Source organism: Chiloscyllium punctatum, chromosome 11 (assembly GCF_047496795.1).
Source record: "Chiloscyllium punctatum isolate Juve2018m chromosome 11, sChiPun1.3, whole genome shotgun sequence".
Lineage (NCBI taxonomy): Eukaryota > Metazoa > Chordata > Chondrichthyes > Orectolobiformes > Hemiscylliidae > Chiloscyllium > Chiloscyllium punctatum.
Genome location: NC_092749.1, coordinates 30,440,328 through 30,466,735, shown reverse-complemented (window position 1 = coordinate 30,466,735; position 26,408 = coordinate 30,440,328). Strand labels below are relative to the sequence as shown.

Below are 26,408 nucleotides of genomic sequence, written 5' to 3'. Positions count from 1 at the left end.
AACCAATGCCTCTGCTATTTCCTCAGCCACCTCTCTCAGAACTCTAGGGTGTATCCCATCGGGGCCAGGAGATTTATCAATTTTAAGACTTTTTAACTTTTCTAGCACTATCTCTTTCGTAATGGCAACCATACTCAACTCAGCCCCGTGACACCCTTTAATTTTTGAGATATTACTCATGTCTTCCACTGTGAAAACTGACGCAAAGTACTTGTTAAGTTCTCCTGCTATTTCCTTATCTCCCATCACTAGGCTTCCTGCATCAATTTGAAGTGGCCCAATGTCTACTTTTGCCTGTCATTTGTTTCTTATGTACTGAAAGAAACTTTTACTATTATTTCTAATATTACTGGCTAGCCTACCTTCATAATTGATCCTCTCATTTCTTATTACACTCTTTGTTATCCTCAGTTTGCTTTTGTATCCTTCCCAATCTTCTGATTTCCCACTGTTCTTAGCCACTTTTATAGGATCTCTCTTTTTCTTTCATACATTTCCTGACTTCCTTTGTCAGCCAAGGTTGTCTAAACATTTTGAAATGTTATTTCAAAAAACCATCCTGGACACACGTAACGCCCAAGCCTCGGCATCAAGTAAATTCCAGGCAATGTAAGTGAAGTGAAAATCACCCACCACAACAATTCTATAGTTTTCACATTTCTCGGTAATTTGTCCATATGTCTGGTTCCTCCAGCACCCACTGGCTATTGGGAGGCATGTAATACAATTTAAAGTGATTGCACCCTTATTATTCCCATATGGCCTCACTTGATGAGCCCTCCAGGTGTCCTCCCTCAATACAGCTGTGATTTTTTCCCTAATTAGTAACGTAATTCCCCCACTCCATTACACCATTCTCTATCACACTTGAAACATCTAAATCCTGGATCATTAAGCTGCCAGTCTTGTCCCTTTCTCAACCAAGTGTCTGTAATAGTTACAACATCATAGTTAAATGTATAAATCTAAGTTCTAAGTTCATCTGTCTTACCTGTCATACTCTCCGCATTACAAATGCACTGCCAGTCCTACCATGTACTGTAACCTCCCCTGTCTGTTCTTCCTTTCAGCCTTGCAGTCATTTTACTTGCTGACTTACTGCAATTGTACCCCACCCCCCACCACCTACCCTCACCAAACAAGTATAAACCCTCCCGAGTGGCGCTAGCAGATCTCCCTGCCAGGATATTAGTGTCCCTCCTTCTTGTACGGATCATGCCTACCCCAAATGTCCCCACTTTCCCCTGGATTCATCTTCAGAGGAGGAGGGGAAAAAAATGTTAAATTCTGGCTAACATTTTTCTTTGAAATGCGTTTGTCCTCTGTTAAGACCCAAAGAGGCAAGCTGGCTGTGCTTTGATGAGAAGTCATATTTAAGGTTTTAAATAACATCTGAAGGTGTAATTTTTCTTGAACTTCAAGAGCAAGTGTTATCTTCATCCTGGTCCAAGAAGTTTGACAGCTAGACAGTCGATGCTGGAACTGGTGTTTTGAAACTTGCGATTTCAGTGCGCGTTTTGGATTTTTTGGTGAATTAAGAAAAATGTTTTAAAACATTCCATTGCAGGTTATTTCCAGTTCCAAAACTGGAACTGTAGTACTAAGATCTAGGAAGTTTCCTGATCATCTGCAGTGCCACCAAATCTATACCCTACTTTGGAATGTGTGCAAATGAGCAAGTCACCATTATGTATGTAGATTGAGTTGGAAAAGAGCTGATTCAGCTTTAGTATCATTATCCACAGCCTGAGAATAAAGAGGTTGATTTGCTGTGATATCCTTCTAAAATAAAATTAAAGTACAGGACCTTGAAAGATCAGCATTAAATAGCCAACACTCATCAATACTTTGTTTCTAACTGGTCTATGTACTATTGAGCAGCCTTAACTTGGCAGCTTTGTTAAAGTCTGCAAGTCTTCCTGTTACTGTCAGTCTTGAAAATATGCAAAGCATTGACAGAAAGTGCTGGGAAACTCAATGGGTCTGGCAGCATTTGTGACAGAAGACAGAGCTAATGTTTCAAATCCAGTCATACTTCTTCAAAATGGAATTTGCTAATCTGCAGGAGTTACTTTGAGTGACCATATCAGAGGGACTCCTATTCTCAACATTTATGCTATAAAAATAAAGTTATGATGATAATAAGATCATACTAATGTTTGTTACTCCAACTGTGGTGCAATTTCTTTTTAAATCAAAAAGAAGATTTAATGACAACAAATTGGAAAGGCAAATCAGGGCAGGACTTGTACACTTAATGGCAAGGTACTGGGGAGTGTTGCAGAACCATGGAGTACAGGTTTAGAGTTCCTTGAAGGTGGAGTTACAGGTAGACAAGATAGTGAAGAAGGTATTTGGTATGCTTGCCCTTATTGATCAGTGCATTGAGTAAAGGAGTTGAGAGGTCATGTAGCAGCTGTACAGGGCACTGGTTAAGTCACTTTTGGAATACTGCATTCAGTTCTGGTCTCCCTGCTGGAGGAAGGAACTAGATTAATTCAGAACTTCTGGTTGACATGGATGAGTCTGAGCTGAAAATGTATTGCTGGAAAAGCGCAGCAGGTCAGGCAGCATCCAAGGAACAGGAGAATCGACGTTTCAGGCATAAGCAGGAACTTATGCCCGAAACGTCGATTCTCCTGTTCCTTGGATGCTGCCTGACCTGCTGCGCTTTTCCAGCAACACATTTTCAGCTCTGATCTCCAGCATCTGCAATCCTCACTTTCTCCATGGATGAGTCAGACCAAAGGGTCTGTTTTAGATTAGATTAGATTTCTTACAGTGTGGAAACAGGCCCTTCGGCCCAACAAGTCCACACCGCCCCGCCGAAGCGTAACCCACCTATACCCCTACATCTACATCTACCCCTTACCTAACACTACGGGCAATTTAGTCTGGCCAATTCACCTGACCTGCACATCTTTGGAATGTGGGAGGAAACCGGAGCACCCGGAGGAAACCCACGCAGACACGGGGAGAACGTGCAAACTCCACACAGTCAGTCGCCTGAGGCGGGAAATGAACCCGGGTCTCTGGTGCTGTGAGGCAGTAGTGCTAACCACCGTGCCACCGTGCCGCCCTGTTTCTATGTTGTATATCTGTATAACTTTAAATTACATTAGAAACATATTCAATTATTGCAGACTTTACAATATTAGACTAACTATGTGCTATTCCAAGGCCTAGAATAATGAAAAATAAAAGCCAACAATAAATAATTTGCCCCATTGGTACCTCTCTAGCATCTACTGTAAGTTTATTTTAAAAAACTTAAACAATGAAAGCATTCTGCTGATGAATAAAAAAAATTCTTTCACATAGAATACACAGTCCTCTACTGGTAGCAGGAAGTTTAAGGTCAAACTTGTTGGATAATTTCGATAACAATCAATAATTTTGTATTTTTTTAAAACAATATTATCATGGTTCTGGGAAGTGCGTATACTAAGTTGAAATTTTTGGCCTCAAAATCAGTAAGAAAAGCTTTGATTATAATGTTCCAACCAGCAATTTAACTACCCTTTAGAGGAATGAACAATGCAAACTTGGAAATATGGATAATAAACTAGGCTAAAAGCTTAGAAGGATGGCCAACAGTTATTAATTCTCTTTCACAGTGCAGTCTCAAGTCTCTGTTGTAATACTGCAAGGTAAGGTACTATCAGCTCCATCATAAATGCAGTAATAAAAAGACCCTTTATAATGTTCTGCAATATATTTTAAAATAATTTGCAATCTTTTGTATACATCTTTTGTATGACATACTTCTATGCAGCAATAGCTTTGCCATGTTATAATAAGCATTCCAATATATTTAAATAGTTTCAACACACCATTGTTTTTGTAATGCATTTTCATGCATCTCGTTGTTGCATCTATTGGGAAGTAGCAGCGTAATGTTTGTGGTGTAAAATAAAAGTTGTATATCGCCAAACAATTCATTCACTAGCAACATATGTTTTGAGAAGGACAAGAGGGAGTTACTTTTTTTAAAGTGCAGATTGGTGCCAGTTACATGCTGGTTTAAGAAATCCATAAAATTTCATTAAAAGATCTTCACTGTACCTCTTGCATGACTGAAGCTGGTCAGAAAATCAGAATAAAGTGAAGATGTTACTGTGCAGATTTAACTGCCTAAGGACGAAATTATTAACATAGCATGAGAAATTCAGCAACCTTCAACAACTAATAACCAACTTCCAACAAGGGTTTTTAGAGCCCCAGAAACATGATGCACGTATAAACACACACACACACACACATATTCACACAGACGCGCACACACATACACACACAAACACACACACAGACACGCGCACACACACATATACACACACACACACATACACACAGACACACACACACAAACACGTATTCAGACACACATACACACTCACAAACACACACACACACATTCCCATACACACACACAAACACACACATACACACACACACATATACACGCACATATGCACACATACATAAACACACACATACACACCCACACATACACATGCACACACAAACACACACATACACACAAACATACACATATACACACACATACCCACATACACACATATACACACACACGCATACACATATACACACACATATACACACACGCACATAGAGCATAGAACATTACAGCGCAGTACAGGCCCTTCGGCCCTCGATCTTGCACCGCCCTTTCATACTAATCTAAAGCCCATTCCTCCTACACTATTCCATGTACGTCCATATGCCTGTCCAATGATGACTTAAATGCACTTAAACTTGGCAAATCTACTACCGTTGCAGGCAAAGCATTCCATGCCCTTACTACTCTCTGAGTAAAGAAACTACCTCTGACATCTGTCTTATACCTATCTCCCCTCACTTTAAAGTTGTGTCCCCTTGTGTTTGCCGTCCCCATACTTGGAAAAAGGCTCTCCCTGTCCACCCTATCTAACCCTCTGATTATCTTGTATGTCTCTATTAAGTCACCTCACAACCTTTTTCTCTCTAATGAGAACAACCTCAAGGCCCTCAGCCTTTCCTCGTAAGACATTCCTTCCATACCAGGCAACATCCTAATAAATCTCCTCTGCACCCTTTCCAAAGCTTCCACATCCTTCTTTGACCAGAACTGTACACAATACTCCAAGTGTGGCCGTACTAGAGCTTTGTACAGCTGCAGAATAACCTCCTGGTTCTGGAACTCAATCCCTCTATTAATAAAGGCCAAAACACTGTATGCCTTCTTAACAACCCCGTCAATCTGGGTGGCAACTTTCAGGGATCTGTGTACACGGACACCGAGATCTCTCTGCTCATCTGCACTCCCAAGAATCTTACCATTAGCCCAGTACTTTGCATTCCGATTACTCTGTCCAAAGTGTATCACCTCACACTTGTCCACATTAAACTCCATTTGCCACCTCTCAGCCCAGCTCTGCATCCTATCAATGTCTCTCTGCAACCTACTACAACCTATGTCACTATCCACAACTCCACCAACCTTAGTGTCATCTGCAAATTTACTAACCCACCGTTCTAAGCCCTCATCCAGGTCATTTATAAAAACGACAAACAGCAGTGGACCCAACACCGACCCTTGTGGTATGCCGCTAATAACTGGACGCCAAGATGAACATGTTCCATCAACGACAACCCTCTGTTTTCTTTCAGCAAGCCAATTACTGATTCAAACTGCTATCTCTCCCACAATCCCATCCTCCGCATTTTGTATAATAGCCTACTGCAGGGAACCTTATCGAATGCCTTGCTGAAATCCCTATACACCACATCAACAGTTTACTCTCATCTACCTGTTTGGTCACTTTGTCAAAAAAGTCAATAAGATTTGTTAGGCACGACCTACCCTTCACAAAATTGTGCTGACTGCCCCTGATCGGATTATTCTTTTCTAGATGGTTATAAATCCTATCTCTTATAACCTTTTCCAACACTTTACCAACAACTGAAGTGTGACTCACTGGTCTGTAATTACCAGGGTTGTCTCTACTACCCTTTTTGAACAAGGGAACCACATTTGCTATCCTCCAGTCCTCAGGCACTATTCCTGTAGACAATGATGATTTGAAGATCAATGCTGAAGGCTCGGCAATCTCTTCCCTTGTTTCCCAGAGGATCAGAGGATAGATCCCATCCGGCTCAGGGGACTTGTCTATTTTCACAATCTGAAGAATTTGTAATACCTCTTCCTTGTGAATCTCAATCTCTTCTAGTCTAGATGCAAGTATCTCTGTATCTTCCTCGCCAACATTTTCATTTTCTATAGCAAACACTGTCGAAAAATATTTATTTAGTGCTTCCCCTATCTCCTCTGACTCCACACACAACTTCCCACTATTATCCTTAATTGGCCCTAATTTAACTCTCATCATCCTTTTATTCCTAACATACCTATGGAAAGCCTTAGGGTTAACCCTGATCCTATCCGCCAACAGCTTCTCATGTCTCCTCCTGGCTCTTCTGAGCTCTCTTTTTAAGTCTTTCCTGACTTCCTTGTAACCATCAAGCGCCCTAACTGATTTTCACATTTTATCCTAACAAAAGCCTTCTTCTTCTTCTTGACCAGGGATTCCACTTCCTTAGTAAACCACAGCTCACACGTTCTATATCTTCCTCCCTGCCTGACAGGTACATACTTATCTGGGACACACAGGAGCTTTTCCTTGAATAAGCTCTACATTTTTAATGTGCTCATCCCCTGCAGTTTTCTTCCCCATTCTACGCTTCCTAAATCTTTCCTAATTGCATCGTAATTTCCCTTTCCCCAGCTGTACTCTTGCCCAGTGGTATACACCTATCCCTTTCCATCACTAAAGTAAACCTGACAGAATTGTGATCACTGTCTCCAAAGTGCTCACCAACTTCCAAATCTAACACTTGGCCAGGCTCATTACCCAGTACTAAATCTAAAGTGAATTCACCCCTTGTAGGCCTGTCTACATACTGTGTCAGGAAGTCCTCCTGCACACACTGGACAAAAACTGACCCATCTATCGTACTCGTACTGTAGTGATCCCAGTCAATATTTGGATAGTTGAAGTTCCCCCATGACCCTGCTTCTCTCACTCCTATTGAGAATCATCTTTGCTATCCTTTCCTCTACATCTCTGGGACTATTCGGAGGCCCATAGAAAACTCCCAGCATGGTGACTTCTCCTTTCATGTTTCTAACCTCAGCCCATACTAACTTAGTTAACGAGTCCCCAAACATCCTTTCTACAACTGTAATATTGTCCCTGATCAACAATGCCACACCTCCCCCTCTTTTACCATCTTCTCTGTTCTTACTGAAACATCTGAATCCTGGAACCTGCAACAGCCATTCCTGTCCCTGCTCTATCCATGTCTCCATAATGGCCACAACTTCGAAGTCCCAGGTACCAACCCACGCTGCCAGTTCACCCACTTTATATCAGATGCTCCTCATGTTGAAGTACACACACTTCAATCCAGGTTCTCACTTGCCAGTGTCAGATACTTGATTTTGGAACTTCCTACTCTCATCCTCTTCTGTACGTGTTCTACAATTTTGGTTCCCTTCCTCCTTCTGTATTAGTTTAAATCCACCTTAATAGCTTTAGCGAATTTCCCACCCAGGATATTGGTATCCCTCTGGTTTAGACGAAGACCATCCTGCTTGTAGAGGTCCCACCTACCCCAGAAAGAGCCCCAATTATCCAAAAACCCGAAACCCTCCCTCCTGCACCATCCCTGTAGCCACATGTTCAACTCCTTTCTCTCCCTATTCCTCACCTCACTAGCATGTGGCACGGGCAGCAAACCAGAGAAAACAACTCTGTTTGTCCTAGCTCTAAGCTTCCATCCTAGCTCCCTGAATTTCTGCCTCAAGTCCCCATCTCTCTTCCGACCTATGTCGTTGGTGCCAACGTGGACCACGACTTGGGGCTGCTCTCCCTCCCCTTGTGGGATCCCAAAAACACGATCATACACACACACACACACACGTTAAAAACAATGACTGCAGATGCTGGAAACCAGAGTCTAGATTAGAGTGGTGCTGGAAAAGCACAGCAGTTCAGGCAGCTCCTCGGATGCTGCCTGAACTGCTGTGCTTTTCCAGCACCACTCTAATCATATACACACACATGCACACACACACTTATACACACATACACAGACACATAAACACACACATATACACACACATACACATTCACACGCACATACACATACAGACACATACACACGCAGACGAACACATACACACACACATGCACACACACACACACACACACATATACACACACAAACACACATACACACACAATCTCACAAAAACACACACACACACACAAACACGTACGTGGGTGAGTGACTCTGAGCACTTTACTGATAAGAGCATTGGCATGGTACAGTCAGTTCTGCTAAAATGCAATAGTTATGTTCTCGTGCAAGGCCGTGTTATAAGAAAATTGCATAGTAGCAGCACCATCTAAACTAATGAGGTCGCAGTGGCATTATAACCAATACACACTTCAAAAGTTTGTGCTATAGAAACAGTGTTTCTATAATCGTTTTATAGCAAATTTGCGTTAGCGAAATGCATACCATAGCAGAACAAGTTTAGATTAGATTACTTACAGTGTGGAAACAGGCCCTTCGGCCCAACAAGTCCACACCGCCCCGCCGAAGCGCAACCCACCCATACCCCTACATCTACCCCTACCTAACACTACGGGTAATTTAGCATGGCCAATTCACCTGACCTGCACATCTTTGGACTGTGGGAGGAAACCGGAGCACCTGGAGGAAACCCACGCAGACAGAGTAGGCCAGAGTAGGCAGATCACAAAGGTAATTAGCATGCAAAACTGACTTGATGGCAGTGGTGCTATTTTGAAGCTCAGTTTTTGAGCCAATACATTCCCTCAACCATGCACAGCTGGGCTCACATTCAGGAGCTAGAAGGAACCCCACCACTCCCCCCAGCACTACTTCAAGGGATCATCAACTCCTCATAAATTGGTTATCAGTTGATTTCTTTTGTTTATTTTCTCAATATTACAAGTATTTTGGTGCTTTCTACGGTTGATTCAAATTGTAAATCTAAAGGGAATAGTATGAGCTGTTGAAAGATTCCCTCCAGCTTTAAGGTTGCTGCATGAACCAGTCCCTACTAGTTTCTTAGCCCTTGGAATACAGCAGAATGAACAGTGGTGATGCAAAACAGACAAATTGCTAGAAGAAAGAGGCTGAAGAGATGGAGAGGTTTTAACAATTCAAAGATAAATTTTTCAACTTGGATTTGAATGAGAAACAAAGTTTAAAATGCCATGCTTGTTTACAGGTATCCTCACTGAAATCTGCTGAAGTCCACCAGAAGTAATGGTAGGAGGAGATTGCATAAAAGATATCAGTTACTGCAAGTTGTACTCTCTGCAGTTAATAAACCTCTGCTAGCTTTTCAAATAAACCGAATTGACACTCTCAATCTGTGTTACTCACAAGATAACGTAAGAAAGCGCATCAAATAGTCCTTCTCAGATACTGAAGCAATCCATGTCCATGCAGCAAAGCAGGAACAACATTCAAACTTGAGCTGAGAAGTGGCAAACAACATTTGTTTGAATAAGGACCAGGCAATTATAATTTCTAACAAGAGAGAATGTAACCATCTCCCCTTGACATTCAATGTCATTACCATCTCTGAATTATCCCCAGTATCAAACAGTTACAATTGCCTTGAACTGAACTGGACCAGCCATATAAATATAATGATTAAAAAAGCAGATCAGAGATTGGGACTCTGCAGTGAGCAACTTACATCATGATTCCCAAGCCTGTCCATTCAGTTAGGAATGTAACAGAATACTTTCTACTTCCTTAGATGCGTGCAGTTTCAATAGCATTTAAGAAGTTTCATGGCATTTTGGACAAAACAGCTTGCTTTATCAGCATCACATCTACCATCTTAAACACTTATTCCCTGTAACATTGGTCCAAAGTTTCCGCATTGTGCACTGATTACAAGATGCACTACTGTAACTCATTAATCCTCCTTTGAAAACATCTTCCAAAATCATAATATGCACCATCTGGAAGAAATGGGACAAATAAGAGGTGTATTATCACACCAGCTGCAACTTGTAAATCGAACAGATTGGATGAAAGGGAAGTGGGATTATAGGAAGAAGATTAGGTATGAAAATAATGTCAACTTCAATGCTATCAACCTCATCCCTGGCTACAGTTCACATCCCAAAACTGGTTAGTATTGGCTTGACCATATGGGTTTGAATATGTAGCAGAGCCTGTTCTCTTTCAGTTAGCTTCTGCTGCTTCCGTATTTCATTTTATTCGTTCATAGCATATGAGCATCAGTGGCTGCAACTGCAATTAATGCCTGACTTTAGTTGCCTTTGAGAAGGTTGCAGTGGTTGGCCACTTTGCTCTTTAGAAGGCAAGTGAGTTAGTGAGTGCAGTGCAATGCGTTTGGGCAACAGTCTACCATTTGATTAGTTGCCACTGTGAGGCCTGAGGTGGTATAAACATATCGGGTGAGGTGAAGCAAATGAACATTAGGTGTGCATCCTGATTGGTGATTTTTGGTCATTGAGTAACACTGGTATGATGAATTGAGCAGTGTGTGAGGCTTGTGTTATAGATGGTAGCGTGGTTAAGATGAAATGGATTCACTAACCTTGCCCACTCATGTGAGGCCATTGAACTTCATGCTGCACTGCATCCAGATCTTCAAATCATGACTTCTGGCACTGGTTACCACAGATAGCTTCTCCATTTCCAGTGTGTTTGAAGGGCTTCTTGCTTGTGGCATATCTCTTACTTTCAACCTCCGACTTCCAGATGGACAAGGCATGATCAGAAAACTTCAATCTCCCATGTCATGCTGTTCTTTCCTGTTTCCCAGAGTCATTTCTTGCACAATTGCTAGCTGCTGCTGCTGTAGATTAAATGTATCCCCCTTCCCCCACCCCTTTTTGGCAGTGCAGCCTAGCTTTACTTGGTACTTAAGTATAAGTTATGATTTTAAACTTCTGATGCTTGCAGCTGATGAACTTTATGGTTAGTGCTGGCTGCATACTGTAATTATTTGAAATAGTAAGCCTCATGAAGTTGGTGCACCAGCTGCATGACATTGAGCTGTACAGTTTAATAATGTATTATGATCCCTGTATACTTTTTTAGGGGTTTTCCAATTTTGTTCCTATGATCTTTATGAATTCTCAAGTAGTGTGCTTGTTTTGTAGGTATTTTCAATTAAATCTTCATTAAGGTGTATGCAAAGTCAAACTGATGTATCAAAGTTGCATTATGATATTCCATGACAGATTCAGTTATAGATTACATGGTTAGAAGTAACATTGTTGAATTTTAGAAATGGATTAAAAATAGCTATAAGACTGTGAAAGCCAATCACTAAAACACTCAACAAAACTTCAACAAACCTTATTCCGACAAAGCAATTAGTCTTTATTTACAAGGAAACTGCATGCAGAGAGGCTGAACTTGGAAAAGAGAAAGTTGATCACAGCTCCGAGTCTCTCACAAGTTTGCTCTTACAGGCAGAAAAGCAGGAATACTTATAATTAAAACTTATCAATAGCTATCAATATCTATCACTAGAGGTTAGTCATCTATTAGACTGATACATTAAATTATGATCTGTGTTATTACTTCAGAGGCTTATCACCTTGACCTCCCAAAACCTGGTGCCACATATGTCATCTCATAACCTCGTCCTTGTTGGGGGCTCAAAGGATTTTGTAGAATGTCTTTATTTGGGCTCAGTCAGTGTCCCAGAATTTCTTCCTGATGAAGGGCTTTTTCCCGAAACGTCGATTTTACTGCTCCTCTGATGCTGCCTGAACTGCTGTGCTCTTCCAGCACCACTAATCCAGAGTCCCAGAATTTATGTGGATCCAGCCTGATCAAACTCTGCCGAGGTCTACCAAGTTTAAATAATTTATGTGGACTCACCCTATGTCAAGTCCTGCTGTGGTCAGCAGTGCTTTGACCTTTGTTAAAGTCTTAACTTGTGTTGTGTCAGGCAGCTCTGGGTCATACAAAGTATAGTCAAGGTGTATGTTACAACCAGGGGTTAGCCAGTTTTCCCACAATTCCACAGAATTGGATGAATTGCTGTCCTGCCTTATTGACAATGCAAAGTATAAATTTTGTTTAAATACATAATTAAATGATATTCACATTTAAATTTCTATAGTTTAGGAAATCAGCATTGATAAATGGCACAACTTGTTGTAACTGAGTAGTAAAATCGTTCACATCCACAGGAGTACTTGTGGGCCTTAAACATTTAATTCTGTGCTTTCGTCACTCTCAATTTTGTTCATTCTTCCTTCTTTTATGAATATAACAACAGAAAACTACAGGAATTAATTAAAAGTCTGACAACTTGCCCTTTGATGACGCAGTGTCTGTATTAATAACTTGCTGCTAACACATAGTGCAAAGCAATGATTGGATTCTATTTCTAGAAATGCTAGACAAATTGCTTCCATTACATTTCAATAAAGCTATAAAACCAAATGATAAAGCAACCTATAAAAGCTTGTCACTGGAAAATGCAAAATTTATAAAGCTGTTAAAGTTAATTGTACTTTATTATTGCTATATTTAGTATTCAATTAGCTAAAGAAAATAATGTATTTAGAAGGTTATTTTTGTCTAGTTTTAAATGTTAATTATGTTCTTTGAAGCTATTTTAGTGACTAATACTTTCTACTTACTTACTTTCTACCTGTTGCACAATCCTAAATCCATAATATTCCCAATCCAGACTGTTTGAATTCAGTCTGCACAACTCCTTTGTGGGACTTGATCAAAAATCTTCTGGAGATCCAAATTCAGCATATTATTGCGTTTATCTTATCGACCTTGCTTGTAACATTCTCAAAAAGTTCTACCAAGTTTGTCAAACATGAGTCCTCTTTCATAAATCCATATTAAGACTTTCCAATTGTACCATTATTTTCTAAATATTCTATAAGCACATACTTTATAATAAATTCTGATACGTTTCACATTGCTGATAACTTCCCATTGCTAAGAAATCTATAGTTCCCTGTTATATCTCTCCTTGTCTTAAATGGTGGAGTTACACTTGCAATCGTCTAATCTCCAGGCACTGTTGAAGAACAGACTAAATGGAGTTTTTAAAAATGATCACCAATGTATCCATTATTTTTATTGCTATCTCTATCAGCACTCTAAAGTCAAGGTCACTGGGTCCCAGGAATTCGTCAACTTTCAGTCTTGTTAATTTCTCAAATGCTGTTTTTTTATGAATGTGAATTTATTTCAATTCTACACTTCTATCAACACTTGGATATTTGTTATTTCAGGGAGACCTCTTATGTTTTCCTCTATGAAGACAGATACAAAGTACTTATGTAGCTTCTCTGTCATTTCTCAATTGCCAATTAGGTGTTTTCCTCTGGTCTACCTATAATGGGCCCACATTTGCTTTGCCAATCTTTTCCTTTTTATATATCTAGAGAAATTTCCAGTCATTTTTATGCACCTTGTTATTTTTCATTTATGTTCCCTTCTCTCTTCCCTTATCAATGTTTTGCTGAGTTGTAAATTCTCCTAATTTTTAAGCTTATAATGTTTTTGGCAACTTTATAAAACTCCTTCTATGATCTGATACTATTATTGAAACTTCCTATGTTAGCCATAGTTGTCTCACTTTTCCTGTTGGATATTTTTGCCTTTAATGGTTTATAATTTTTTGAAGACTGAGCATTAATTCTTTAAATACTCGCCATTGCCTATCTACAGTCAAACCTTTTAATGTGTTTTTCTAACAGTTAGCTTCCTCCTTGTCTTTTCATAATTGATTTAATTTGATTTAAGACCTCAGTTTCAGATTGAACTACACAATTTTCATACTTCATGGAAAATTTCATTGCATTATGATCTAATATCATGTGACATAATTTAATATATATCTTCTTAAAAGTTTTTTTTATAAGGCTAGCAATTAGACTTTTCCAGTTGATAACACAAAATCGAAAGTAGACTATGTTGTAATTAATTCCCCAACATATTGCTCCAAAAAACCACCTTGAATACTCTCCTAGACATTGGTGCTAATGATATTTACCAGTCTATACATAGGTTTTAAGTCAAAGTAAGTTGCTGTATACACCTCTAATTTTGGATGTAGGTTTGCTCACGGACCTGGAAGGTTCGTTTTTAGATGTTTCGTCACCATACTAGGTAACATCTTCAGTGAGCCTCCAGATGAAGCACTGGTGGTGTAGCCTGCTTTCTGTTTGTGTTTCAGTTTCCTTAGGTTGGTGATATCATTTTCTGTTGTGACATCATTTTCTATGGTGATGTCATTTCCTGTTCTTTTTCTCAAGAGTGGTAAATGGGATCCAAGTCAAGTGTTTGTTGATAGAGTTCTGGTTGGAATGCCATGCTTCTAGGAATTCTCGTGTGTGCCTCTGTTTGGCTTGTCCTAGGATGGATGCATTATCCCAGTCAAAGTGATGTCCTTCCTCATCTATATGTATCCCAAACACATAAATAGAAAGTTAAAAATCACACAACACCAGGTTATATTCCAACAGGTTTAATTGGAAGCACTAGCTTTTGGACCACCGCTCCTTCATCAGGTGATTGTGGAATACACAATTGTAAGACCTGTTGGACTATAACCTGGTGTTGTGTGATTTTTAACTTTGTACACCCCAGTCCAACACCGGCATCTCCAAATTATGACATAAATAGAAAGCGGGCTACACCACCAGTGCTGCATCCGGAGGCTGACTGAAGATGTTACCTAGTATGGTGATGAAACATCTGAAAAGGAACCTTCCAGAATGGACATCCAGAACCTCAACCTGAGCTACAAATCTTCTCAAAAATTGCTAACCTCTAATTTTCTGATTTATATTATACCCCACAATATCACTATTATTTGTTAGCCTATAAACCACTCCTATGAAGATTTGTAGCCCCTTGCTGTTCCTTACGTCCACCCAAACAGATTCTGTATCCTGTTTTCTGATCCAAGATCATCTTTCATTCATACACTGATTCTGTCCCTTATTATCAACTCTACTCCACCACCTTTTCCTTTTTGCCCATCCCTCTTAAATGTTGAATACCCTTTAATATTTGGTTCCCAATCTTGATTATCCTGAATCCACATCTCCACGCTAGCAATTAAATCATATTTTTTGCTTCTACTTGTGCTATTCATTCTTGTTGAATGCTGTGTGCATTCAGATAGAGTGCTTTTTCATTCCGCATTTTTAACTGTATTCTGTAATTTAACCTTGGTTGATTCTATAAGTTCTTTTCACAGCTTTCTACTTCCATTTACAGCTTTTCCTACTTCCTATAACCAGCTTTGTCTTTATTGTATTTTAATTCCATCTTAGGTTAACATCCCTGTAACAAGCAGGTTAGACAACACTAGTAAGTCATGCTCTAAGTATGTTATGCCCTGTCCTGCTGAAGTATAACCCATCTTCCTTATACATGTTTCATCTGCCCCATTCCTTCCTGCACAATCTATTCAGCCATGTCATTCTATACACGATGTGGAGTGCTGGTGTTGGACTGGGGTGGACAAAGTTAAAAGTCACACAACACCAGGTTATAGTCCAGCAGGTTTATTTGGAAGAACTAGCTTTCAGAGCACTGTTCCTTCATCAGGTAACCTGAAGGAGCAGCGCTCTGAAAGCTGGTACTTCCAAATAAACCTGTTGGACTATAACCTGGCATTCTGTACATGCACCACAGTCTGTGAAAAAGTTGCCCCTTAGCTCCCTTTGAAACCTTTCCCATCTCATCCTAACTTTATGCCCTCTAGTTCAGGACTCCCCCAACCCAGGGAAAGACTTGTCTATTTATGCTATCCATGCCCCTCATGATTTTATAAACCTCTATAATTCACCCTTCAGCCTCTGACGCTCCAGGGAAAATAGCCTCAGCATATTCAGTCTATCCCTATGGCTCAAATCCTGCAACCTTGGAAACATTCATGTAACTTTTTTCTGAACCATTTCAAGTTTCACAACATCCTTCTGATAGGAGGGAGACCAGAATTGCACACAATATTCCAAAAGTGGTCTAACCAATGGCCTGTACAGGAAGTGGTGGAGGCTAATACTATTGCAACATTTAAAAGGCATCTAGATGGGTATATGAATAGGAAGGGTTTGGAGGGATATGGGCCAGGTGCTGGCAGGTGGGACTAGATTGAGTTGGGATATCTGGTTGGCATGGACGGGTTGGACTGAAGAGTCTACTTTCATGCTGTACATCTCTATGACTCTTTGTGTTTATTTGCTTCTCATTTTCATACTCACCAGCATGTGTTATTGGGAACAATCCTGAAAAATACAGCATTGGAGCTCCTGCCTTTCAGTTTCCTTTGTAAATCCTTGAATCCTACTTCCAGAACCTTATCCCCCTTTCTACCTCTGTTGCTGGGGCCAGTGTGGACAATGACCACTGCCTATGCAACCTTTCCTAAGAGAATGTTCATCAGCCAATATTAGATTAGATTCCTTTTCAGTGTGGAAACAGGCCTTTCGACCCAACAAGTCCACACCAACCCTCTGAAGAGTAACCCACCTAGACCCATTTCCCTCTGACGAGTGCACCTATCAATTTAGCATGGCCAATACACCTGACCTGCACATCTTTGGACTGGGGGAGGAAACCAGGGCACCCAGAGGAAACCCATGCAGACACAGGGAGAATGTGCAAACTCCAGACAGGCAGTCCCTCGAGGCTGGAATCAAACTTGGGTCCCTGGCTCTGTGAGGTAGCAGTGCTAGCCACTGAGCCGCTGTGCTGCATCCTTGACCCTGACACTAGGGAGGTAACAAACCATCCTGCAGTCAAGTCCATGGCTACTGAAATGCTGTCTGTTCACCTAACTATTAAGTGTTATGACAAACTTTCCTTCTCCTTGTGACAGTGGTCTATGTTTCATAACTGGATTAGTGGTGCTGGAAGAGCACAGCAGTTCAGGCAGCATCCAACGAGCAGCGAAATCAACATTTCGGGCAAAAGCCCTTCATCAGGAATCGGGCTTTTGCCCGAAACGTTGATTTCGCTGCTCGTTGGATGCTGCCTGAACTGCTGTGCTCTTCCAGCACCACTAATCCAGTATTTGATTTTCAGCATCTGCAGTCATTGTTTTTACCTATGTTTCATAACTGTCTTTTCGGAACTTTCCACCTGGAGAAGTGAGGCCGTCCAGTGAGTTTTTGTCTCACATATTTAGATGAGAGGGGCTTCAGAGGAAGGTAGAGCAGTCAAAGATTATTGCAGCTGGGACACTTCACCACAGACTCTCAGACACAGACTCTCAGACACAGATGTTTACCATATCAGAGAGTATCATCATCATGGAGGAAATGGCAGAAGTAGCTTAAAATCACAAATCCTGCCACCAAACACAGTACTCCCTGCAGGATCAAGAATGGAGCCATTTCGGGTTTCGCAGAGGCGCAGTTCCTGGAAGCAGCTGGCCCATTGAATGGTTGGCTGTCTCCATTTAAATCGCATTGTGTTTTGGTAACGTAATTGCATGAAACTTGGAGCACATGGAAGAGACCAGCTCAAACCAGGTCTTTTCTCATTGGGATGGTCAGGATACATTTGGAGAACTGAGATGTCTCTGTCGATTTAGTGCTAAGATACCTTGGGGGCAGGCAACAGGTATTCTTTCTGGGGGAGGTGATTGCTCCCCTTTGCAGGGGGTGAGTTCAGATACCATTTGATTGATATCAAGCACACGGGTGTTGGTGGTCAAATTTGGGATGAGGTTAACTGCAGAGCGGGTTGCCCTTAAAGTTGCATAAACCCCTTGGAACAGGAGGGTCCTCTTTCCTTTACTCCGCACCCAGGCGAGTTCGCTGATTACTGTAGTGGTCTCTCTCCAGCAGGCTCTGAAGCTTCAAAGACCTGGAATGCCGCACTTGGACAACTCTGCTGGAGAGAGAGTACTGAATCAAACTCACTGTTTATAGCCTGACCAGCGAGTCGGAACTTATCTCCACAAAGTAATCGCAACCACCACCAATGCTTGGGCAATTCCCTCTCTTATTGGTGGGACAACGGCTATCTGTTGCCTACCCACTCTGGCTGTACCCCCACGAGAGAAAGAGAGATCAAACTGCTTCTCCTGGCCAACAATCCCCCTTGAGAGGGCAGTTCATCCTTCAGTCCTTGTCACTGAAATTATAATCTAGGATTTGCTGTGAACTCAGCCAGAATGCTGTACCCAGAAGGAGCACACACTGACTCAAATATGAGTTAAAATTACCAGTGAATTTTATTAGTGAAAAAAATTCAACTTGCCCAATCCGTACAATACTTTGATGAAACGTATAATCTATACTATGATATAACATTTAAGAAAATTGGAGTGGACACAATGTAAATCTTTAGCCTTACACAATTTACAGGGTACTTATACTTTAAGAATTACAAAACCACCCTCCCCACCCACCCAATGCTAACCAACTGCTCCAGAGTATGGGTGTTCCAGACCTGAAAAGGGTTCTTACAGTCTCAGAGGAACTTGTTGGATCTGGTGGGGCTTCCTCTCTGCCTTCAGAAGTTGTAGACTTCCGAATTCTGAGGTCGCAGACAGGGTCGATATCCTCAGCCCCAAAGAGCTGGTGTCCAGAGACGCAGCGAGCTCAGAGCGATGAGAGTGAAAAGGAGCAAGAGCCCCGATAACTGACCCTGCTGCCCCCTTTACGCTTGCGATTCCAAAGGACTGCCGACTCCACCCCCAGGTAATTCCATTTCACAAAGCATCTCCAGTGATTGCTGGGTCCGGTCTAATCTCATCATTCGTGGAAACAAAAGGGTCAATACCGTCCCAAATGTACTTAACTGAAGTTTTGATGACTTGATGGAGCCTCCCAAACTGTTTTCGGATTAGAGTAAATCGTTAAACCATTAACTAGATAGGCTCCATTGTTCACAGTTTTTGGGGTTCATCACCATTTCTATGCCTGTCCCTTGATACAATGTCTGGCGGGTGCCGTTTTATTGGTCAAGTTGCCTTGTACCTCTGAGGTCTCTGTTCCCTGCCAAAGGTGTGTCCTTATTGTAGCAGGCCTGCTGGGAAATCCTGCCTCCACAGATGCCAGGTTAGCCAGTTTTTCACAAAAGGCCATTGTCTTTCAGTCTTTCCTTTTAAAACTGGGATTGCTACAGAGCTGACTGAAAAGCCTGTCAAACCTATCAAAAGCTCTAAAGAAGTGACAGCACTACAAAGAAGTGATTAAAATCGGGTGATGAAAGTCATCATTTTTAAAGGTTGGGGTTAGCATAGCAGGGTCGTCTTCTGTCTCCGTGCACCTGAACTAAGAACTAAAATTGTGTGTCAAAATCCAAAGTATTTTTCAACTTCTTCCTGAAAGCGTGACAGACTTGGTGTTTCCATTCAAGCAAATTGTTCCTTGCAAATAACACTGTATTCTACATTCTGTTCTATTATCCTGATGTACAATGTGAGGTGTGATTTGTCTGGTTAGGGTGCAAAACAATACTTTTCACTGTGTCGTTGCACATGTGGCAATGATAAATCTAGTCAAATCAAATGCAGTATTGTTGTAGCTGTAACCAATGCCTTTTTTGTTGCAAAGTGTTCTTCCCAAAATATTCACAATATATATGATCAATCAATGAAATTATAAATTAATATTTTGGATAACTCATCTTTGTGGCACTTGGAATTTTCTTCCAAAAAGGACGAACTAATGTGTCACACATGTGTTGTAACTACTGTCCCTTCAAAGATTATCCGGGGAGGGATTAGACAGCCATGGCTGACAAAGGATGTCACGAAATGAATTAAAGAAAAAGAGAGATCCTATAAAGTGGCCAAGAGCACTGGGAAATCAGAAGATTGGGAGGGCTACAAAAACAAACAGAGGATAACAAAGAGAGAAATAAGGAAGGAGAGGATCAAATATGAAGGTAGGCTAGCCAGTAATATTAGAAATGAGAGTAAAAGTTTCTTTCAATACATAAGAAACAAACAACAGGCAAAAGTAGACATTGGGCCACTTCAAACTGATGCTGGAAGCCTAGTGATGAGAGATAAGGAAATAGCTGAAGAACTTATTAAGTACTTTGCATCAGTCTTCACAGTGGAAGACATGAGTAATATCCCAACAATTAAAGGAAGTCAGGGGGCTGAGTTGAGTATGGTTGTCATTACAAAAGAGAATGTGCTAGAAAAGCTAAAAGGTCTTAAAATTGATAAATCTCCTGGCCCTGATGGGCTACATCCTAGAGTTCTGAGGGAGGTGGCTGAGGAAATAGCGGAGGCGTTGGCTGAGATCTTTCAAAAGTCACTGGAGTCAGGGAAAGTCCCGGATGATTGGAAGATCGCTGTTGTAACCCCCTTGTTCAAGAAAGGATCAAGACAAAAGATGGAAAATTATAGGCCAATTAGCCTAATCTCGTTTGTTGGTAAAATTCTAGAATCCATCATTAAGAATGAGGTTTCTAAATTCTTAGAAGAGCAGGGTCGGATTAGAACAAGTCAACATGGATTTAGTAAGGGGAGGTCATGCCTGACAAATCTGTTGGAATTCTTTGAAGAGGTGACAAGTAGGTTAGACCAGGGAAACCGAGTGGATGTGGTCAATCTAGACTTCCAAAAGGCCTTTGATAAGGTGCCACATGGGAGGCTGCTGAGTAAGGTGTGGGTCCATGGTGTCCGAGGTGAGCTACTGGTATGGATTGAGGATTGGCTGTCTGACAGAAGGCAGAGAGTTGGGATAAAAGGTTCTTTTTCGGAATGGCAGCCGGTGACAATTGGTGTCCCGCAGGGTTCAGTGTTGGGGCCGCAGCTGTTCACGTTATATATTAATGATCTGGATGAAGGTACTGGGGGCATTCTAGCGAAGTTTGCCGATCATACGAAGTTAGGTGGACAGGCAGGTAGTACTGAGGAAGTGGAAAGGCTGCAGAAGGATCTAGACAGTTTGGGAGAGTGGTCCAGGAAATGGCTGATGGAATTCAATGTGAGCAAATGCGAGGTTTTGCACTTTGGAAAAAAGAATGCAAGCGTGGACTACTTTCTAAACGGTGAGAAAATTCACAAAGCCAAAGTACAAAGGGATCTGGGAGTGCTAGTCGAGGATTCTCTAAAGGTAAACATACAGGTTGAGTCTGTGATTAAGAAAGCGAATGCAATATTGTCATTTATCTCAAGAGGGTTGGAATATAAAAGCACCGTTGTGCTACTGAGACTTTATAAACCTCTGGTTAGGCCCCATTTGGAGTATTGTGTCCAGTTTTGGTTCCCACACCTCAGGAAGGACATACTGGCACTGGAACGTGTCCAGCGGAGATTCACACGGATGATCCCTGGAATGGTAGGTCTAATATACGAGGAACGGCTGAGGATCCTGGGATTGTATTCATTGGAGTTTAGAAGATTAAGGGGAGATCTAATAGAAACTTACAAGATAATACATGGCTTGGAAAGGGTGGACGCTAGGAAATTGTTTCCGTTAGGTGAGGAGACTAGGACCCGTGGACACAGCCTTAAAATTAGAGGGGGTCAATTCAGAACAGAAATGCAGAGACATTTCTTCAGCCAGAGAGTGGTGGGCCTGTGGAATTCATTGCCGTAGAGTGCAGTGGAGGCTGGGATGCTAAATGTCTTCAAGGCAGAGATTGATAAATTCTTGATGTCACAAGGAATTAAGGGCTACGGGGAGAATGCTGGTAAGTGGAGTTGAAATGCATCAGCCATGATTGAATAGCAGAGTGGACTCGATGGGCCAAATGGCCTTACTTCTACTCCTATGTCTTATGTTCTTATGGTCTAACACCTAACACACTATTGCTTTATATCTGCAATGCATGCTGCCTATTCAAATGTCAGTACCCCACTAATGGAAATTAAACAATTAAGTCATATGCAAGTACATTGTGCTTTTCAACTTTCTCTGCCAATGTAACATTGGGCTGGAATCCTTTGCTCACCCTCTGACACCTACGTTTTCTGGGTTAAAGGGTTATTGGTTCTATGGGGTGTGATTGTGACCAGATTCTCACTCACAAGAGAAACTCAATGATGGAGATACCATTCCAGTACCAACTTAAAAGGACAACCAAAGATAAAAGGAACATTTAAATGATGAATAGAACGCTAGGCAGCGAGAAAGTGACTGCACTGGTCTCAGCAGGTTGTGGGTTGATTGGGGGGTGGATTATGATGGATAGGTGACGGGAACTTGAGATTGAGATAGGAATGTCGTGATGGGCTTCATTGATCCATTTTCCTGCTGTTACCTCCACTTTCCTGCTTAACCTCAAGCTGAAGAGAGGAGCGAGACTCAGCCCTCAATATTATATACTAGCTCGTTATTGTTGTATATAATCCAGTGATCCTTTCATGTATCATCCAGTACCAAAGTGAGATAGCCATCTATTGCTATTAAAGAGTGCCTCTGAACGCTGGAATGGTTTTTGCCTCCTTGCGCTGAATTGGGAGATGGTTCTGCAACAGTTGGCACAGCATCCAATGCTGCTCTTATTGTAAATTAATTGTCTTTGAATTTTAACCTGGTTGGCTCTGTTCATTTACAAAATCTAAATTCCCTGAAGTGATCATATTATTGCTGGCACATGTAACAAGTGGAGTAACTGTCAGTGAGAACTTACAGCATTCCCAAAGATTGTTAGTTGAAGCAGCTTGAGGACACTTATTGCTACACAAGGGTAAACTGTGTTTCGCAGGTATTATTAGTACATTCCCTCTAATAAAATTGACTCTCTCATATAAAGAGTATTATGAAACATGCCAAGTTTGAGAATGATAAAATGCTTGTGTATGTCGATGATTTTGAAGTGCAAGAATGATAACTGGCAATCTACAATTGATGACAGACTCCTGCTTGACCCTCAACTATTGGTCTGGTCATTTTCTGATACCAGCTGCTCACTCGTTTCCTCAGTGGTTGGGCACTGGAAAGATCAGTACCCACTCTCAGCCTCCCATTTTCATTATTATATGCTGTTTTTAATCGAAGTGATGCTGCAGGCATGTTGCTCCAAGTGCAAGTCACATTAGTTGGTCAAATAGTTGTGAAAAATGAACAGTTAGGAGGTGTGCGATAATTTCCTTTGATGTGGGATCAAAAGCCTCTTGGTTTCACATGCAGGCAAGTTATCTATCTATATCTGTTTCAGGCAATCCTTAGACCTGGTTTCCCTGAGTGCAGCCTGAAATGACACCTTAGGCCAAGCCAGTCTTGTAAGGGGACCCATTAAACCTCTGATAGGCCCTTTCTTTGCATAGGTGAAGAGGCTGAAAACTCCTTCAGGTATGGATAAAGAATGCATCTTCAAAGTGAGAAACCCACAGAAGTCCAACAGAACATAAGGTCCTCAATGTACTTACAAAATGGAAATTATTGGAAGCTGGGCCAAATCCTGGCAAATGGGATAGGACAGATTGAGATGTCTGGTCAGCATGGATGGGTTGGACCAAACAGTCAGTTTCCATGTTGTTTGACTCTGTAACTCTGTTTCAAATCTTAATGTCAGAATGAAAAATATCAGGAAGTGCTGTGATTGGCAATTGGATGAGAAATATGCATTATTTTCATTCAGTAGGCAGTAAAATACCATATGATGAATTTCACAGCCCATTGATCCATTCAAACGTTTTACTTAAAAGGAGCGCGGCTCAGAGTAGAACTGTGAGTCTGAATCCCTGCTTCTCTCGTTTGCACTCCCTTCAAGTGCAGATCTGTACCCATGGTGCATTTGAGAAATTTATAATTATTTAATGCTCATCACACAACAGGCAGATTTGTATAGAATTTTGGCTTATACAAAACTGAACCAGCTCAAATTCTGGTGCAGCAAATCTAACACTCCCCAAATCATTACCAACTGAACAGAGAATGAAACTCAGCAAACAATTCAGTCATAGTAACCCCAAGATTCTTGTGTTGGCACCTGAAAGACCATTGCCATCTGAGGGAGCTGTCTTTGTTAGGTAGATATTTATTTTAACTGTGCTTAGACATAAAGAATCATCTGAGCCCAGATCATGAAGGACACCTACCATATAGGACTGAGCACATGTCTGGAGCGTCCCAACATAAATTACTGATGTAAAATTGAATGGATTCCTTTTGGGCATGTGACACTCACCTGCCTGATTATTTTGCAAGAATCTGCATCTGATGGTTTTGTACACTTAAGTACAGTAAAAAAAAAATCTGTTTTTTTTTACAACATTCTGAGATCATCTTAGTCTGCTGTGAGTACATTTAGCTTTCATTTCTGCATTAACCTTTTTTATCTATTAGAAATTCCTTGGATATGATTTTTGAAAGTCATTATATCATTTAGTCAAACCATTGAGTGGACACTACACATCCTAAGGTCCAAAGAGTACCCTGTGTCTCTCTTGAGTGCAATTTAGTGTATGGATCTGCACTGTGACCTGAACAGCATTTTATGTGTCTTGGCACCTTTCAGGTGATTTTAAATGCCTTTCACTTTTACTCTGCAATTTAACAAATCTCTTAAGAATCTTTAAATTCTTAGGTGATTCATATAAAGTTTAAAGAGGTTTTACTGTTTGATTATTTTTGATAGATTTCAGGACAACACTTTCCAAAAACGAAAGCAAAAATTTATGGATGTTCTATAACTTAAATACAAGCAGTAAATTCCGAAGTGCAATGGATCTAGCAGCATCTGTGGAGTGAGAAACATGCTTAATGTTTTAGATTCATGACCTTTAATCAGAACTGGGAGGTTAAAGTTATATTTAGACAATTGAGTATGTGAAAGGGAGGGCGTGAGAGAGAAAACAAAGGTCTTTCATTTTCGTATATCTCAATTTTGTTGTCTTTGTTGGTTTGTTCTTTTTTCTCCATTTATTCTCTCTATTTTCCTTTGCTTTCAGTAGGATATTGCCATTACACCACTATCTTTTCTTTCTTTACTTGTCAGATTACCACTCCCTTTGGTTTTACACATGAAATCTTTTGCCATTTAATCTCCCTGCTCTCCATCCTGTCACAAATCTTTCCTTTTGGTGGTTTTCTCCTACCTTCTGCCTTCCCTTTTGTCAAAACCTAATGCATCTTTAACTTATCCAGTTCTGCTGTAATCTGATATCTTGGAAACATTAACCCACTTTCCAGCCAGGTTTCACATAGCATGCTGTATTGGATCACATTTATGTAAAAACAATGAAGAATGTATAGATTTTAAATTGTTATGTTTTTTTTTAGCCAGGCTGTGTAAATACTACAGAAGTGGATATCAAGAAATCATCCCGAATGAGAAATCCTCACAAAACAAGAAAGGTAAACCATATTTTCAGTAAGTCAGTCACCACTGACAGAATACAGTGGAACCTAATATTTTGCTATTTAATTCTTGTGAATGCACTCGCAACTGGCACTGTGTCAAACTGCACACACATTTATGTCAATCCCAGCATTGTAATCCTGCAATGTTCCAATCATTGGAAATTAGCTGATGCTCTAAACCTAAACAGTGTAAATAGCTATGACATTATTTTGCCTATTCTATCACCACTTACTGTAAAAATCAATTCTTTTTGTACTTGAGCTGTTAGCATAATGTGTACTTATGTTCTTTTGACTCCATTGTAAATTGTGCTGAACAGATTAAGCTACAACTAATTAACCATTTAGCCAATAATCATAACTTAATTGTTTTCACTGAAGCAGCAAATATCAGCAGATATTACTTCCCCACATTATTGGAACTGGCAGCATGATGCAAATGAACAGAGATCAAAAAAATTAAGTCATGATGATGTCTAACCAGCTTCAATTTTCATACAGTAGTTTGCTATCTGGTCAATGTGACCATTCTGTCATTTCTTGGATTTGGAGCAAGAGCCTGACTATGGACAGTATGAACATGTATGATGTTTGGGCAGATGCCCTGCCTGCTGTAATGTTTTCCATTACAAATAACCCCTGACAGGAAGCCAGTTGAAATGTTAATTTGAACAGACAAAAGAAGACAAGTTCAAGTACTTGTAACCATAACCATAGTTACTTTGTTTTTCAGCTATCTTGATTAACATTCAGACGTGCTTTGAATATTTTCAGTAAATTTCTAATATATCAGAAAGACCATAAGGCATAGAAATACAGTATATAGCCCGGGCTAAAGTTCTGACAACATGGGTTTGAATCCCATCTCATCAGATGTGAAAATTGAATTCAATAACATCTGGAATCAAAAGTTAGCCTCATGGTGATCATATAACCATTGTCAATCATTGTTAAAAACCCATCTGGTTCACTAATACACTTCAGTGAATTAAATTGGGCATGTTTATTCAGTCTTGTTAATATGTGAATCCATATCTACAG

General features: G+C 40.6%; 1 protein-coding gene across 6 annotated transcripts in view; it reads left to right on the top strand.

The window, feature by feature from the left end:
- LOC140482864 (regulator of G-protein signaling 7) overlaps nt 1-26,408 on the top strand; it is a 440,481-nt gene that overhangs the window by 353,261 nt on the left and 60,812 nt on the right. For all 6 annotated transcript variants that reach the window (XM_072580575.1, XM_072580577.1, XM_072580574.1 and 3 more), the window contains one exon: nt 25,287-25,361. In XM_072580575.1, coding sequence (XP_072436676.1) covers nt 25,287-25,361 — 75 coding nt within the window. The remainder of the gene's footprint in view (nt 1-25,286; nt 25,362-26,408) is intronic.